Source organism: Chanodichthys erythropterus, chromosome 2 (genome assembly GCF_024489055.1).
Source record: "Chanodichthys erythropterus isolate Z2021 chromosome 2, ASM2448905v1, whole genome shotgun sequence".
Taxonomy (NCBI): Eukaryota; Metazoa; Chordata; class Actinopteri; order Cypriniformes; family Xenocyprididae; genus Chanodichthys; species Chanodichthys erythropterus.
Genome location: NC_090222.1, coordinates 37,353,959 through 37,370,834, shown reverse-complemented (window position 1 = coordinate 37,370,834; position 16,876 = coordinate 37,353,959). Strand labels below are relative to the sequence as shown.

The window sequence follows — 16,876 nt, the reverse complement described above, 5'->3', positions numbered from 1 at the left end:
ATGAAGCTACAGCATTTTCAAACAAATCTAAATTCCCATTACAGCCCTTCTGCTGATATGAGAGAACATCACAATTCATTTGCAAGCGACTGGAATTGTGTTGTCGAATTACAGCGGCGCACATAACTTCCAATTCCATCTCTCCTCAATTCCCTGTTCCGTCACCGAAAACGATAGCTAAACAAATAGCGTCTCCTCTAACGTTGTCACATCGGCCCTCTGTGACGTCCCCTGTGCTGGGCTGTGGCATTTGTCTCATTACACTAATATTTGTCCTCGTCCTTGGGATGGTTTTCTGTGCTATTTGCCAGGAATGGAAACTCAAAGGAAAATGAAACAATTTTTCCATTACACTTCAGTGGTTTCTCCTGCTCGTATAACATGTGCCTTAATTGAGTCCCTTCTTGCATTCATTTTCACTGCCTGCCGAAGGCAAGAAGAACATGAACAAAAGCTACTTACTGTCTGTCACTTCACAAATGTAATTAAAAGTGAGTGAATTGAAACATTAACTTGATTCCTGAAGAAACTACTCCAGCAAGACTTTTTTTCTTCTGAGCTACAAGTAGAAGTGAGCAGTGTGGACAAAAACTAATTTCACTGTGTAAGTAATTTTATATCAGAGAAAATGAATGGAATTTTACTGGAAATTCAAGGTATAAAGGGTAAAAACCTAATTTTTTTCCACACCAGCCAAGGGCCGGTGACTTAAAATTTACCAGACATAAATATTTTAATTAATCCTTAATTGAAGTTACAAAAGTTTTTCAGTCAAGAGCAGTGAATGTTTTTTCTGTCCTATGTTTTTTCATTAAAAACACAGACAGCAGCAGGAATATTAGGCTGCTGTCACTTTAAGACCCGATGCACAAATCTAATATACTGATACTGGTACGCATCTTTCTCTACTGTTTACAGTAATGGTCCTAGACTTCTGGAGGCCCTGAGCAAAACTTTTAAGGGGCCCCTGTCAGTGCATTCATAAAAACCCCAAAATGACACCCAAACTCTTAATTTGTTTGTAATTAAACAACAGTGAAACAGTAATACAATACAAAAGAAGAAAATTAGGAAAAATACAATAGAAAAAGATACAAATAAACAATTTAGCCTTCTAAAATAGCCTACTATACAGAAACTGAATAAAGTAATCAAATATAAAAATAAAAAACTGCTTAGTCTTCACAGTATGAATTAAATATACATTGATTCTTATTAAATTTACTACAGCTATTCAGTGAATAGCGGTGAATGATTCTATCATTTGTTGTTTGATTAACATTAAATGAGTTTTATTAGGCTGCTGTCTTTAAAGGCCCCGCTAACTCACAGCAACGTTCTTTTTTGTTCTTCGTTTAGGGGTAAAATGAAGTTCGAAATACATGAGCAGCGATATACTGTAATCTGATGCTGCCCACACTGCTGAGAGCGATAGTTAGATGAATATGTAAATATGTGATGCGCACAACAAAAAATGAGAAAACGGCAAGTATTTTTTTATATAAAGCATAAGAAAAGTATCTGATCATTACCAACATGGGTATGTTAGCACAAGCTCTGCAAATCAGCACTCCAGTAAAGCCACGTCACATTTTATAATATAGATTGCTTAAAAGCAAGCAGCTTTACAGTATCAAACATGAAAAACATTGTCAGTGCCTCATTTCAGCACAACTTCATTTTCTACTATAAAGCGGTTATCCAGTGTGTGGAGATCTTACCTCGATGGATTCAACAGATGAATGTGAGTCTAGAAGAGCAGGGTTGCCAGGTTTTTACAACAAAACTGGCCCAATTGACCCTTCGCCGGGATTTTGATTGACAAGCAGTCTAACCAATCATAATGCCGAATCCACCATTTTGTCCAACAAATCAGTTAGGAGTTAGAAGATTAACCTCAGTGGACTTGAACTTGAAAAACGGTGTGTACTGACGTCTTCCCACATTTGAAACAACATTCCTTCTCATGTTCATTCATGTTTATTTGATGCTATAAATTAACTAGTAGGAAGAGATGATCGGTTCCCGAGCCGCTTAAGCTGAGGCACTACAGCGATCTGTCACGACACATTAAAGAACCACAAAATGGTTTTTATTGTTCGAATTTCTTTAAAAAAATTACACAATTTGAAAGCTGGGAGCTGTTTAATATCATAAGTAACCTGCTCTGTCTTGTCTGTCGACGTATTGTCAGTGTCCTCTTTGCTCCGCAATGTATTTTTCACTCTGTGTGGCGTGACAGCGCCGTGGCTTGTCAGACAAAGCAACAGTAACTAAGGTCTTTGTGAAGGGTCAATTGCTATTCAAAACTAGCCCAAACTAACCCAATCGTGTTTCAGGGGGGTCCCACAGTAAAAAGTTTTTGGCGGGGTTCCCCTGGTAAAATTTGCATTCCAGGGGCTGAATATCATGTTATTTGGGGTCGCTTCAACCCGTGGCAACAGTGTTAAAGTCAATTTGGACTTGGCAACACTGGAGCACAGTTCCACGTGAAAGAAGGCAGAGCCTCACTTTACACCTCCTATTACGTTATCGTCACGGATATGGGAGTACAAAGGCGTTTTGCAGCTGAAGCCATCTTTTTCTGAGAGTTTACTTTGGCAAGCCATTTCGAACTCCCAAAACAATCCTGATTTTGTTCAAAATTACGTCACATCAGTTTGTTCTTCGTTCGTTTGAAGTATATCGTGGCCTTAACACCGAATACACAGATCTAATATGCTGACAATTATTCGATTACCAGACTTGTTCATTCAATAGTAGAATTTGGAAGCCAAAATCAATAGCAAAAGTACAATTCTAGTAATCACACATAAAATCATCTTTGAGAGCAAGGGGCCCCCTGGTGGCAACTTGCGTACTTTGCATATAGGGTGAGGACTGGCTCTGAATTCACTTGAGCCATAACGACTATGTTTACTAGGGTACTCGACAAGAAACTTCTTGCGCTTGAATATTTAAATTGGCAAGGCTTAAACACTTGCGACAATGGTATTGTTTACGTTTGTTCACGTTCAACATTACATTAGAATTCATTGAAATATTACCGGCCATGTGCCGACAGCGTTTCACATACTCGCCAACACTGATTTTTACTTACATTTAGCGCTTTTGTCGAGTGTTAATTTTAGGCCCTGTGTATATACTACAGCTACATAACTGTGGTAAATAATGAATAATGAGTACGAAGTATAAAAAAACATAATTTTGGCAACTTCCTCTTTTCCTGTTCTTTCTCTTTCTCTTCCTAGTCCCAGTTCCAGAGCCGGATGCTCAGCTGGCCTCCACCTTTCTTCCAACATTTGTGAAAGAGGGTGAAAACTTGGTTCTGCAATGCAGCTTCACCTCGGCTTTACTGCCGTTCCAACAGGATGTGACCTGGTACAGAAATGGTGAGACACTTAATGTGGTATTTTATATCTAATGCAAAGACATTCAGACATTTTAACCGGTTATCCAAATAAAAGTGTACTTTTAGAAGTTGCTTTTATTTAAATTGACTTCCTGTGTCATCAGGACTGGCCGTGCGGCAGTCGAGTCGCGTGGAGCTGCAGACGGACCTGCGGTCTTCCAGTCTCACCCTGAAGTGTGTGCACAAGGAACATGAAGGCCTGTACACTGTCCGTCTGCGCACTTGGGATGGATCCGTCGAGCACAGTGCCTTCGTCTATGTCAAAGGTCAGATCCTGCAAATCATTAGAATGTTGATTTAAAAGTAAAAAGTTGGTAAAAACAGTATCCGTCACATACTCTTCAATATTAAAGCGTATTGCAATTTTTATATCATAACTAGTGATACAATCAAGTATTGGACATCTAAAAAAAACACTTTCACATCACAAAATCTTTTTTTTTGGTTGCTCTCAGGCTGAGCGAGAAAGAGTTTGACTTAGAGCTGCACGATTAATCATTAAAAGATTGCAATCTCGATTGAAACACCCACGCAATCTTGTTCCTAAATTACAACAATTCCAAGAGCAGTAGCTTCACAAACAGATTTTTGAACCATGCAGCATTATTATTTCGGTCTTATAAGAATTCAAATGATCACAGAAGTACTGGGATAAAACTTTATAGCTCGGATATAAACATTGATGTCTACAGTAGCGATCAAAATAGTACCGAGTAAATAACCTTTTGAAAGTAACATGGCGCTTCAAATAATGATTGTATCAGTTATATTCTTATGGCAGTAGTTGGCGACAAGTGACAGTTAAGAATGTATATTTGTTATTGAATCATTTATTCAATTGAATCTTTTAAAAAACGTTGATTTATTCATTAATAGTTGTTTGAGATGCATCAGCGCTGGGCAGACCGATCGGCATATGAAGCATGCGACTCCTCATGCTTTTGAATCGCTCTCGCGGTACTTTGATGTCATACGCCGACTGGTCTGCGCAGCCCCGATGCATCTCAAGCAAGCCTCATGAAAATGCTGATTCATTCAGTAATGAATCAAGTGAAGTATTTATGAGTGAGTCATTGAATCATTCATTCAAGAGATTTGTTCAAAACCACTGATTTGTTCAGTAATGAAACAAGTGAAGTATTTATGAGTGTGTCATTGAATCAATCATTCGAGAGATTTGTTCAAAACCGCTGATTTGTTCAGTAATGAAACAAGTGAAGTATTTATGAGTGAGTCATTGAATCAATCATTCAAGAGATTTGTTCAAAAATGCTGATTCATTCAGTAATGAAACAGGGGAAGTATTTATGAGTGAGTTATTGAATCATTCATTCAAGAGATTTGTTCAAAAATGCTGATTTGTTCAGTAATGAAACAAGTGAAGTATTTATGAGTGCGTTATTGAATCAGTCATTCAAGAGATTTGTTCAAAAATGCTGATTCATTCAGTAATGAAACAAGTGAAGTATTTATGAGTGAGTCATTGAATCAATCATTCAAGAGATTTGTTCAAAAATGCTGATTCATTCAGTAATGAAACAAGTGAAGTATTTATGAGAGTTATTGAATCATTCATTCAAGAGATTTGTTCAAAAATGCTGATTTGTTCAGTAATGAAACAAGTGAAGTATTTATGAGTGAGTTATTGAATCATTCATTCAAGTGATTTGTTTTCAAACGCTGATTTGTTCAGTAATGAAACAAGTGAAGTATTTATGAGTGAGTCATTGAATCAATCATTCAAGAGATTTGTTCAAAAATGCTGATTCATTCAGTAATGAAACAGGGGAAGTATTTATGAGTGAGTTATTGAATCATTCATTCAAGAGATTTGTTCAAAAATGCTGATTTGTTCAGTAATGAAACAAGTGAAGTATTTATGAGTGAGTTATTGAATCAGTCATTCAAGAGATTTGTTCAAAAATGCTGATTCATTCAGTAATGAAACAAGTGAAGTATTTATGAGTGAGTCATTGAATCAATCATTCAAGAGATTTGTTCAAAAATGCTGATTCATTCAGTAATGAAACAAGTGAAGTATTTATGAGTGAGTTATTGAATCATTCATTCAAGAGATTTGTTCAAAAATGCTGATTTGTTCAGTAATGAAACAAGTGAAGTATTTATGAGTGAGTTATTGAATCATTCATTCAAGTGATTTGTTTTCAAACGCTGATTTGTTCCGTAATGAAACAAGTGAAGCATTTATGATTGAGTCATTGAATCATTCATTCGACATTTGTTCAAAAATACTGATTTGTTCAGTAATGAAACAAGTGAAGTATTTATGATTGAGTCATTGAATCATTCATTCAACAGATTCGTTCAAAAATGCTGATTTGTTCAGTAATGAAACAGGTGAAGTATTTATGAGTGAGTCATTGAAACACTCTTTCAAGAGATTCGTTCAAAAATGCTGATTTGTTCAGTAATGAAACAAGTGAAGTATTTATGAGTGAGTCATTGAATCATTAATTCAAGAGATTTGTTCAAAAATGCTGATTTGTTCAGTAATGAAAAAAGTGTAGTATTTATGAGTGAGTTATTGAATCATTCATTCAAGTGATTTGTTTTCAAACGCTGATTTGTTCAGTAATGAAACAAGTGAAGTATTTATGAGTGAGTCATTGAATCATTCATTCGACATTTGTTCAAAAATGCTGATTTGTTCAGTAATGAAACAAGTGAAGTATTTATGATTGAGTCATTGAATCATTCATTCAAGAGATTTGTTCAAAAATGCTGATTTGTTCAGTAATGAAACAAGTGAAGTATTTATGAGTGAGTCATTGAATCATTCATTCAAGAGATTTGTTCAAAAATGCTGATTTGTTCAGTAATGAAACAAGTGAAGTATTTATGAGTGAGTCATTGTATCATTCATTCAAGAGATTTGTTCAAAACTGCTGATTCATTCAGTAATGAAACAAGTGAAGTATTTATGAGTGAGTCATTGAATCATTCGTTCAAGAGATTTGTTCAAAACGCTGATTTGTTCAGTTATGAAACAAGTGAAGTATTTATGTGTGAGTCATTGAATCATTCATTCAAGTGATTATTCAAGAGTCTGTTCAGAACTGTGGGAGAATTGTGATCTCTATTTAAAACAAAAAAATTGTGGTTCTCAATTGATCCAGAATCGTGCAGCTCTAGCTCGACTGTGTGTTTTTTGGGTGTCATCACTCTAGATTATCTGTGATTGAAGAAATGTAGTGTGTTAGAATTGCCTCCTGTCTGCCCTAATTAAGAAATGTAAAACTTTTTAAGTCATCAGAGACATAATTCTTGTGAATCCATGATGTTCTTTCCAGCGCAGAGTTCCCCTGTCAGCGTAAGTCCTTTAAAGCAAGAAGAGAACGGGAATTGAATTTCCTGTCTCATTAAAGGAAGTGGGCCGCTCTGTAAGCCTGCAGTGTAGTAATTAGAAAGCAAGCTTCACTCTACTGCATGTGACGTCTTTGCTTAATCTCAGAGGAAAAATTTGCATTACAAATCTGCCAGGTAACAGGAAGGAGCCGGAGGTTACTCTTATGAGTCTGTTTCATCCTTGTTGGTGTCGATTAAACAAATAAGAGCAAGAGAAACCCTGCAGTCATCCTCTTCTAAGAAACTTACTGAAGTAAGTTTAACTGTGGTTGGTTACAACAGTGCCTTGCCTACCTACTTTTTCAGTGGCGTTGGTTCCGGAAGTATTTTTTCCATTCATTTCTCCCATAGGGTTTTTGAAAAAATTCTTGATTAAAGCATTATAAGCTATGAACCAAGCCAACCAGCTATGAGGTGAATCATAACATTACAAACTTTGATTTGAAGCAAAAAATATTTGAAAATCTGACAAAAATAGAAAGGTACAAATACAGAGGGAAAGAACTACAATCCCATGAAGCATTGTGAAACAATATTTTTTTAAGTTATGCATATGCTTATATATATCGAAATATTTATTTTGAGAGCATGGTGAGATCGACTCCATTACATCATTTGCAGTGCTTCATGGGAGTGGGCGGGGCTAAAGAGATCTTTTTGCTTGTTTCGACTCTGATTGGTGGAATGAATCTGATTGGTTATCATTAAAAATCAATTTCCCTATGGAAAAAATGAATGGAGTTTTTACTTCTGGAACCCAAATGTTGTGCTCTATAGCTCAGGGAGTTCCCAATTTTTATTTTTATTTTTTCTCAATATTGTTTTATTATTAAAAAATAAAAATAGACAAAAGCAAAAGTTTTGTTATATATAAAAAAAAAAATAATGGAGAAATAAAAATAGACACTAATGATGACAGTTTTAATATTGTTATAACTATTAAAATTTGTTTTTGTAAATGAATTAAAGGTGAAATAAAATACAAATATTAGATGGAAAAAGTAAAAAAAAAAAAAAAAAAAACTAAAATGGCAATAAAAATAAATTAACGCTAAACAGAAATATAAAAAATGAAAAAAGCAAAAGTAACAAAATTACTAAAACTTCCTTAAACTAAAATTAAAAATAAAAGCTAATTCAAAATATTAATAATATAATATTTATATAATAACACTAATATAAATATATAGCACTAATATAAAGAATACTAAAATAACACCTATGAATGAGATGAATTGATGAATTGGTCTTGGAAGAGTTTGATGAGTTCATATACTGAGATCTGACTTTTGGTTGCAAACTTTGGTATCTTGACACATCTGAGCGCAGTTTGAGACATTGTTGAGATCTTTTCTGAAAAACATAAAAATTCAAGCTCAGTGCACTCTAGGAGAAACAACTGAGTTCTTAATGTGATCTTTATTCTGATTTCTCCTCTCTGTCTGTTTAGATGGATCTGCGGTTGTGGCCGGTGCTCCAGGTTCTCCTCTACAGGTGGAATGTTCTGATGTGAACCGAGATTATGTGTTCCTCTCGTGGATGCCTCCCAGTGCAGATGGAGCTGCTGCAGTTCAGGGTTACTTCATAGAGAGGTGAAAAATGATCCATGATGTTCTTCTGATGGTTGCTCATCTTGAGAGAGATCAGAGCAGCTTCTAGCTGTTTCTTTAGCGATATCTGTTGAGATAAAAGACATCACCATGGTGAGAGAGTACAAGTGCCTATCTTTCCTGTCTCCTAGCAACATGCTGGTTTACTCTACAACGTTCTGCCAGTTTTTGAGTTGGCTTGTTTAGTTGTTACTGATAATTGCATCTTATTATGACTGCCGATGGGGTCCAAAAAGACTAAAATCACAAATGAAAATGCTTCTGTTATACATTTTTATTATTATCATAAACTATATTATCAAAATAACAGTTTGAGTGAAAAATTTAATTCAAAATGTTGCATTTCAAAATGTCAGAATTTGGTTTAATTGCTTTATTGAGTTAGTGGGTGTTCTGAGTGGTTGGTGTGGGGTTCAAAGTACAGAGTGGATTTTAATGCATTTCTATGCTGTTGTCAGGGTGTTGCTAGAGGGGTGCAAAGTTCTGAGTTATTTTTAATGCATTGCTATTCTGTTGCTAGGGTGTTCTGAGTAGTTGCTAGGGTGTTGCTAGGGGGACGCAATGCTCTGAGTAGTTTTTAATGCATTGCTATTCTGTTTCTAGGGTGGTCTGAGTGGTTACTTGAGCATTGCTATGGGAATGCAAAGTTCAGATTATTTTTTAATGCATTGCTATGCTGTAGCTAGGGTGTTGCTAGGGGGATGCACAGTTCTGCGTGGTTTTCAATGCATTGCTATTCTGTTGCTAGGGTGTTCTGAGTGGTTACCAGAGCATTGCTATGGGAATGCAAAGTTCACATTGATTTTTAATGCATGGCTATGCTGTTGCTAGGGTGTTGCTAGGGGGATGCAAAGTTCAGAGTGGTTTTTAATGCATTGCTATGCTGTTGCTAGGGTGTTGCTAAGGGATGCAAAGTTCACAGCGGTTTTTAATGCATTGCTATGCTGTTGCTAGGGCATTGCTATGGGAATGCAAAGTTCACAGTGGTTTATAATGCATTGCTATGCTGTATCTAAGGTGTTGCTAGAGAAGTGAAAATTTATTATTTTTAATGAATTGCTATTCTCTTGCTAGAGTGTACTAAATGGTGGCTATGGTGTTGCTAGGGGGTGCAAAGTTCATGCAATGCTATGCTGTTGCTAGAGGGTTCTGAGTGGTTACTAGGGCATTGCTAGGGGATTGCAAACAATTTGCATTTTTTATGCATTGCTGTTGCTAGGGTGTTCTGAGTGGTTGCTAGGGGGATGCAAAGTTCTAAGTGGTTTTTAATGCATGGCTATGCTGTTGCTAGGGTGTTCTGAGTGGTAGCTAGGGGGATGCAAAGTTCTAACTGGTTTTTAATGCATGGCTATGCTGTTGCTAGGATGTTTTGAGTGGTTGCTAGGGGAATGCAAAGTCCTGAGTGGTTTTTAATGCATGGCTATGCAGTTGCTAGTGTGTTCTGAGTGGTTACTAGGGCATTGCTAGGGGACTGCAAAGTATTTTTTTATGTATTGTTGTTGCAAGGGTGTTCTGAGTGGTTGCTAAGGGGATTCAAAGTTCTGAGGCGTTTTTAATGCATGGCTATGCTGTTGCTAGTGTGTTCTGAGTGGTTGCTAGGGTGTTGCTACGTGGATACCAAGATGTTCTGAGGTTTTAAGGTTTTCATGGGTGGTTCATATGGTGTTGCTAAATGATTAGGTATATTCTAAATTTGATTTGCATGGCAACAGCCACTACTAATACAGCTGTAAAGTTAATGAATTAATATTTTTACATTCTCACATCCATATTTTTTTCATGCAGGTGTGACATCGGTCTTGGGAAGTGGGAACGCTGTAATGATGTCATCCAGAGGGCATGTCAATATCCTGTAATGGGGCTGAAGGAAAACACAATGTACCAGTTCCGAGTGTGTGCGGTCAACCAGGCAGGTGTGGGACGCCCGTCTAAACCCACTGACCCCATCATGACCTCTGACCCACTGGAGCCCAGCAGGACTACTGGTAAGAACATCTAAATGAAGCCTGCAGATCATGTGTTTTACACTGACTCTCATATGATATTGGCGGCATCCATCTTTATCTCTGCTCTCCTCTTCATCTCTCTCTTATTCAGTGGTGAAGGTGGAGCGTTGGAGAGAGATTGTGATCACTAAGGACCAGCTAGAGGGTGAGTAGATCACAACGCTCACTGATTTCAGCTGATGCAGTCAGTTAAAGAGATAAGAAGGAAAACTTCTACACTCACAGACGAGCGTCACAGCAGGAGAAAACTCAGATTTACTGTACATGGATCCTGAGATTAGCCTTTATCATGTGTCGTTTCATTACATCAAGTCTGGTTAGTCAAAAGGCACAGTGTAGAGAGTAGGGTTGAATCTCACAAAAAAATGTTCTCACGTTTCATGCTCAAATCAAAAGAAAAAGAAAGAAGAAAATAGATTTTGCATAAAGAATATTAAACCTACAATATTTTAGGACCATAAAGATTTTATGTATTGTGACATTATGACAATTGAACAAATTATCATGAATTTAATGCAACATATACATATATACATGAGAATTTATGTAACATGGCAGTATTTAAATAACAAAAATATATGTATTACAGTAATGAGATCTAAGATTCACCAATAAGAAAACTGAGTTTTCTGTTGTTTTAGTCTTATTGATGTACTATTATAGTTTTTTATTAATATTTTAAGTTTATACTTATATTTTTATTTCAGTTCAAGTTTTAGTAATTTTGTTGTGTGATTTTGTCATTTTTATTAATATTTTTAATACAATTATTGTTTTCTATAAATTTGTCAAAAGATTAATCGCATCCAAAATAAAAGTTTGTGTTTACATAATATATATGTGTGTGTGTACTGTGTATAATTATTTTGTATATATAAATACACACACATGCATGTATATATTTAAGAAATATTTGCATGTATATACTGTATATATATTTATACATAATTTATATTATATATAAATATAAATATATATATATATATATATATATATATATATATATATATATATATATATATATATATATATATTTTTTATATATAAATATAACAGATTTTTCTTAAATATATACATGAATGTGTGTGTATTTATATATACATAATCATTATACACAGGACACACACACACACACATATTATGTAAACGCAACTTTTACTTTGGATGCGATTAATCGCGATTAATCTAAAGACAGCCCTTATATATATATATATATGTGTGTGTGTGTATGAATGTATGGTTGTGTACTTATATATACATAATAAAAATACACAGTACACACATATTATGTAAACAAACTACTTTTATTTTGGATGTGATTAATCATTTGACAGCCCTTATTTCAGTTAACATTTAATTTATTTCAAGTAAGAAAGATGTTTTTATGTTTTTGGTTTTAGATTTAGTTAACGATAATAACCCTAGAGGATGCATTACAGAAATGAGAATTTAAGGGGAAAATTTATCACATTTTCCTTGTGCAGACATTTAATTTCATATTTCAGTTTTCTTTTTATTTTGAGGTAAAATATGACCTGGAGATGATCTTGACAGGATTCGTGAGATTCACCCTTTTAAACTATTGATTTGCTGCTCCCGCTGTCTCTTTTGAGACGTATTTCTTTTTCATGAATTAACCACCCTAAAGAATTTATAGCTCAGACAGTTATGATGATGAATTTGCTCTGTTTCAGAGGGCAGATCTGATATAAAGCATTCACAGGTGGTCTGCGCTCCCTGGTATGGCAATACCCATAAAGACTTGGGCAGTTTTATAAGCATTCAGCATTAAAAAGATGATGATATGTCTCTGAAGCCGTGCTGCTAACTGCCATGGCAACACCAGGGACTGGTGGGCCATTATGATGTGCCATTAAGAGCCGATATGAACCCGTTCTTTTTTAAAGAATGAGTAGTTTTACGGAGCACTGCAGTTTGTGTGTGTGTGTCTGTGTGTGTGTGTGTGGTTCAAGTATACTCTACATTATGGGGACAAAATGTCTATCTATAGTATTGTTCTAAATCTATATTTAGTTTAAAAAAAAAAAAAGGGGTCTTTGTATTGCCATCTAGTGTGATCATGCCTTTACCCGTTCTCCATCAGTCCCTCGCTCTCCTGCTCCTTTCTGCATGCTCCATTTTGCCAGTGTTCTCAGTCTCTCCCCTCTGCCGCCTGCAGGTCAAATCCGAGTGCCGTTCCCCCCCACTGATGTGCGAGTTTGTGAGCTCAGCGACACCTACGCCGTGCTGAGCTGGACTGAACCGGATCCGCGGGGCAGAGAGCCTCTCACCTACTTCGTGGAGCGGGTGAGAGTTGACCTTCGTCCCACGCACTGCTTGCAGTTCAGCTCATTAAGACTGGCCCTGCGGGGGTCCTGCTCTACTGCGTTTGTAGCTTTTATCCTCGACTGCAGGCCTTAAATTTGCGTTGGCTTTACACACTGAGCCAGTGGTCCAAATTAACACTGCACTTTGACTAGTCGGCTAATTAGAGGCAGTGAATGCTGCATCCTGGGTGGCAGCAGGTGCAAAGCCAACGGTTCATTAAAAGTATAGAGATCTTAAGGCAGCTCATCCGTGTTATGTGATGGCTGCATAATGTCTTTCCTTTTGACCTCAAAGCACTTGCTTGCTGATTTTCTAAGATGTTGCCTTGGTCTGAATGTGTGAGTTTAAGTAAGCCGAATTGATAGATTCATTGCACAAAACTTTTAAGTGCTCGGTTTAAAAACTGTTCCAAGTAGCAACCCAAAGCTGAGTTAATTGGAAAGAGCACATGTTGATTTGTTGGCTTGTTGTATTCCTCCTTTCTAAGTTGCTTTGGACTGCTTAATGACTAAGTGTAAATGTTACACTCTAAAAATGCTGGGTTCAAAACAACCCAAGTTAGGTTGAAAATGGACAAACCCAGCGATTGGGTTGTTTTAACTCAGCGGTTGGGTTAAATGTTTGCCCAACCTGCTGGGTAGTTTTATTTAACCCAGCAATTGTTTAAAACTTACTATATGGCTGGCTCAAAATGAACCCAAAATAATAATAAAAATCAGACACAATTACTAGAGGCAACAATAATAATCAAATGGTGAACATTTAAAACAACCCAATTGCTGGTTTTGTTAATTTTCAACCCAACTTGGGTTGTTTTTAACTTTTTTAAACTCATTTTAACTCATTTTTCAGAGTGTAGGTTCAAGTAATCCAGCTTAAGGGGTTCTGTGTTATTTTAGTATTATTTACTATTATAGTATTTATTAAAGGTGCCGTAGAATAGAAAATTGAATTTGCCTTGGCATAGTTGAATAATAAGAGTTCAACAACTCCATTGTTTCCTCCTTCTTATATAAATCTCATTTGTTTAAAAGACCTCTAAAGAACAGGCGAATCTCAACATAACACCGACTGTTACGTAACAGTCGGGATCATTAATATGTACACCCCCAATATTTGCATATGCCAGCTCATGTTCAAGGCATTAGACAAGGGCAAGACGTCTGGATCTGCACAGCTGAATCATCAGATTAGGTAAGCAAGCAAGAACAATTGCGAAAAATGGCAGATGGATCAATAATAACTGACATGATCCATGATATCATGATATTTTTAGTGATATTTGTAAATTGTCTTTCTAAATGTTTTGTTAGCATGTTGCTAATGTACTGTTAAATGTGGTTAAAGTTACCATCATTTCTTATTGTATTCACGGAGACAAGACTGTCGTTATTTTCATTTTTTAAACACTTGCAGTCTGTATAATGCATAAACACAACTTCATTCTTTATAAATCTCTCCAACAGTGTGTAATGTTAGCTTTAGCCACGGAGTACTATCAAACTCATTCAGAATCAAATGTAAACATCCAAATAAATACCATACTTACACGATTAGACATGTCGCATGATGAACACTTTGTAAAGATCCATTTTGAGGGTTATATTAACTGTGTGACTTTGTTTATGCTGTTTGTTTAAGGCAAGCGTGAGCTCCGGGGGCGGGGAGCACGAGAATTTAAAGGGGCCGCAGCCTGAATTGACGCATATTTAATGATGCCCCAAAATAGGCAGTTAAAACAATGAATTAAAAAAAAATTATGGGGTATTTTGAACTGAAACTTCACAGACACATTCAGGGGACACCTTAGACTTATATTACATCTTTTGAAAACGCGTTCTACGGGGCACCTTTAAAATTTTGAATTAAACACTTTAGCTAACAGTAACAACACTGGATGGGTTCATTAAATGAAAACTTATTCTAATAATTATTCATCATTCTAATATTGCCATTTGCCAAATGGGAACATTCTTTCTTGTATAGTTGCATTGCATTGCTCTGAGTATATACATGGTGTATGTCTGTGTATGTTCAAATCCAGTAACTCCAGCAGACATTAAATTAGCTTGGTAGAAAGTTAAAATTACAGAGCAAATAAAATGACCCAACAGGCTTAACACAAAACACATTTTTCAAGTTTAGCTTCTCAGTTTCACATGTTCAAGGCCTCCAGCACTGCAAAAGGTTAGGATCCTTCTGTTTTTTTGAGAGCAGTTTTAAAGTTTCAGATCATCTCTTCGTGACTCATGGTGTAAAAGTGCTTGCAGTAATTCGTTCTCAGAGCAGAGGAGGCACAATCTTCCAATATAAGGCACAAGAAAGAGCTCCAACCGCTCGCCGACTCTATAATGAGCAGGAAACCGCACACTGCCACAGGACATGGACTTTATTGGACTTTTTATAAGAAGCACCATAATAAAACTGTCTAGTTCATCGGGATCATCTGAAATTGTGGGAGCAGAAATACATATATATGAAAAAGATTTAAATGTCCATTTACCACCGGGCACGTTCTATTAAGATAATATTGCAATAGTTTATCTTCATGCAGACTTCCTACTTTATGCAAATGTAATTTATAGTTAAAAAATAAAATTATATATATATATACATATAATATATACACAAAGAACAGAAATTAGATGGAAATATGTTAGATTTCCAGGGAAAACATATACTTGCAAACTGTTTACCTTGAATTTACTGTCACTTTGGATAAATCAAAATACAAAAATTTAAAGATGCATTGACTGTTGGTTATTTCAGTCCTTAACAGGGAAGGAGAGCTGGCACCTGGCTAGTATGGATATGACTGTGCTGTCGACTAGATTTGTTGCATTTGACCAGCAGAAGGGGAAGTCGTACTCTTACCGTGTTCGTTCTGTCAACAAGTATGGAATCAGCGAGCCGTCTCTTCCCAGCGAACCCATCTCACTGGGACAACCACTAGGTGACCATTTTCTTGAAGGAATCATGCATATAAGAATAGAAATTAGTCATTATTTACTCACACTCATGTCATAAACATAATCTCACCGATGCTTAGAATTAAACAGTCAAAATAGTTATAAAACAATGAGAAACATGCCTTAAAATAGATTTAAATGGAGTATAACCTTGTGAAAAAGCATACTTTAAAAGAGTATACTTGAAATGTTTTGCAAGTTTTCAGACACTTAACTGCATGTTATTTACAATAAATGAAATTAAGTATAGGTTAAATTTATTTTAAATGGCATTAGTTAAACTTAAGAGTGCTGTTTTAACCCACTTTATTTACATCTTTATTTGTAATTTCATAATTACTTAAATTGTCTTGGAAATATGATTTAAGTGTACTGCTGAATGTACTGACAAACATTTATGGTAAACTAAAATGTACTTTAATGTCATTTCTATTAAAACGTATATGCCATGCATTTAAATGTATTTGTAATAGTGCTGTCAAATTGATTAATCACGATTAATCACATCTAACATGAGAAGGATGCAATACTAATGCAATACTAGAAATTGCAAAGTTAAAGCATGACCAAGGCACAGCAAAATGCTCATTGGGTCAATAGGGTCAAATGAGCATTTTGCTGTCCCTTGGTCATGCTTTAACTTTTCAATTTCTAGTATTGCATTAGTATTGCATCCTTCTCATGAGTATTTAATCATTTTTGACATTTCAGTCTGAGTTAAATCTCATTTTGCCTGTAAAAGAAAACCTGCCTAATAATTCTCCAGACCTGAATATAAGGCATTTTGCATTTCCAGCCTTCATGAAAAATCACTTATAAATGATTAAAAACAATATTAATAGTAGTTATTAAGATTGATGTGGATTGGAATTGGTAATCCAAAATTTGGTAAGTGCTTGGAAAAAAAATATGATCAGAAAATCAAATTGCCTAATAATTCTGCACACAGTGTGTGTATGTGTGTATATATATATATATATATATATATATACAGTACAGACCAAAAGTTAGGAACCACTAAGATTTTTAATGTTTTTAAAAGAAGTTTCGTCTGCTCACCAAGGCTACATTTATTTAATTAAAAATACAGTAAAAAACAGTAATATTGTGAAATATTATTACAATTTAAAATAACTGTGTACTATTTAAATATATTTCACAAAGTAATTTATTCCTGTGATGCAA

At 35.5% G+C, this 16,876-nt stretch overlaps 1 protein-coding gene across 3 annotated transcripts in view; it reads left to right on the top strand.

Moving 5' to 3' along the window:
• The window catches only part of myom3 (myomesin 3), a 75,442-nt gene that overhangs the window by 24,447 nt on the left and 34,119 nt on the right, over nt 1-16,876 (top strand). For all 3 annotated transcript variants that reach the window (XM_067411587.1, XM_067411596.1, XM_067411580.1), the window contains exons 9-15: nt 3,252-3,392; nt 3,517-3,678; nt 8,229-8,370; nt 10,174-10,373; nt 10,486-10,539; nt 12,574-12,701; nt 15,492-15,675. In XM_067411587.1, the coding sequence (XP_067267688.1) occupies nt 3,252-3,392; nt 3,517-3,678; nt 8,229-8,370; nt 10,174-10,373; nt 10,486-10,539; nt 12,574-12,701; nt 15,492-15,675 (1,011 nt within the window). The remainder of the gene's footprint in view (nt 1-3,251; nt 3,393-3,516; nt 3,679-8,228; nt 8,371-10,173; nt 10,374-10,485; nt 10,540-12,573; nt 12,702-15,491; nt 15,676-16,876) is intronic.